Below are 1,701 nucleotides of genomic sequence, written 5' to 3' on the forward strand. Positions count from 1 at the left end.
TAAGGCTAAATACTTTAACTTAAACTTAAATACATGCTCGGATAGGCAGGTATCGGCCAGTATCGGTATCGGATCGGAAGTGCAAAAACCTGGATCGGGACATCTCTAGCTGGCGTATAAACCATCTCATTCATCTCTGGCTAGTCCTGATGAAAACTGATTCTGCATTTCAGTCCGTTTTCAGGTTAGCAGCTTCAGTCTTTCTACCATAATTGTTCCCCTTTCATCTTTCCATAAACAGCCTCCCTGGTTCTGCATCCCCACAGCATCATGCTGCCACTCCTATTCTTCACTGTCAGAATAATAAGTTCAGAGTGTAGATGTTTTAATGATCCAATGGTGTCTTACTTTTTAAAATCATACCTGTTCAAAGGTCCCGATCAGCTCTTGCTTCCCAAGAGCTAAATTCTGCACAGGTCGCATCATACGGCACGGCGTCGTGAAGAGAAACAGGCCTGGATATAAGCTGGCCTTTCCCGTCTTAGGAACCAGGACAACCTCAGTCCAGGGGGGGACCTTCTTCTGACCCAGCACCTGAAGGTAGGTTTAAATATGAAGCTCACATGATAATAGGACAGACGAGACGTGATGCAATCAGGCAGTTCATGCACCTTAAACCTGCGCAGCGAGTCGACGACGGCCTGAGCTAACTCGGCTTCCACCCAGCCTACAACAGCTCCGTCCAGAACCACGGGGTAGCAGTCTGAAAAGGCTCGACCGGGAGACCCGTCCACCGGCGTCACACCTTAAACAGCAGGGAGAGAGGCTGCTGAAACCAAAGATCTGGAGGACGATAGACGGCGGACCTAAACTCCTTCTCACCCAGGGAGCACAGCAGAGCAGGAAGGGATGTAGTGTACGAGGTGGCAGCGACGATCTCACAGCTGGCGGTCATGTGATTCATCAGTCCACAGGGCTCTCCGTCCGGAGTGTGGACGGGACAGAGGAAACCCCAGGACTCCGGCAGCAGCTTCCTGACAGACGTGGTTCTCATCCTGGCGAACGCCGCTCCTCTGTGGACGCAGCGGAAGTGGGACAGGTAGCGGATGAAGTTGAGTTTGTCAGCGACCACACAGAGGCCCGTGTTCTGCAGCATGCCGAGACCTGCGAGGAGGAAAAGGGGTTTGCAGTCAACAGAACGCCATCTTTAAATAAACACCTCTATATTCTGGTGTCTTTCTTAAAATACTGGTGAAGGTTCTCAGTCATTCAAGTCATAGTCATTTAAAAAAAAAAGAAAATTAAAAACAATCCTCTAAACTTTGTCTAAGTTTGAAGACGTTTCACTTCCCATCAAGGAAGCTTTTTCAATTCAAAATGTCAGGAATGGCGTCGAGTTCAAGGTTTTATACAGTAGTTCAACAAAGTTGTTTTTATTTTGAAAACACGCAAATTGGAACGAAGGGCTGCACCCATTTAACCACCGACCTTTCAGACACTTAGATGGTATGACGCATTGCGTTCTAAAAAAATAGGCCAACGACATCCGTTCCAAATGGGTGAACCCCTTCGTATCTTCCAAATTGCATGTTTTCAAAATAAAAACAACTTTGTTGGACTACTGTATAAAACCTTGAACTCGACGCCATTCCTGACATTTTGAATTGAAAAAGCTTCCTTGATGGGAAGTGAAACGTCTTCAAACTTAGACAAAGTTTAGATGATTGTTTTTAATTTTCTTTTTTTTTTAAATGACTATGA

At 46.1% G+C, this 1,701-nt stretch overlaps 1 protein-coding gene across 1 annotated transcript in view; it reads right to left on the reverse strand.

The window, feature by feature from the left end:
* Positions 1-1,701, reverse strand: part of polr1b (polymerase (RNA) I polypeptide B) — a 19,303-nt gene that overhangs the window by 8,586 nt on the left and 9,016 nt on the right. The window contains exons 9-11 of the mRNA XM_015381159.1: positions 823-1,104; positions 612-745; positions 364-534 (exon numbers count right to left, since the gene is read on the reverse strand). Coding sequence (XP_015236645.1) covers positions 364-534; positions 612-745; positions 823-1,104 — 587 coding nt within the window. The remainder of the gene's footprint in view (positions 1-363; positions 535-611; positions 746-822; positions 1,105-1,701) is intronic.

Source organism: Cyprinodon variegatus, unplaced genomic scaffold, assembly GCF_000732505.1.
Source record: "Cyprinodon variegatus isolate N-32 unplaced genomic scaffold, C_variegatus-1.0 Scaffold11, whole genome shotgun sequence".
Taxonomy (NCBI): Eukaryota; Metazoa; Chordata; class Actinopteri; order Cyprinodontiformes; family Cyprinodontidae; genus Cyprinodon; species Cyprinodon variegatus.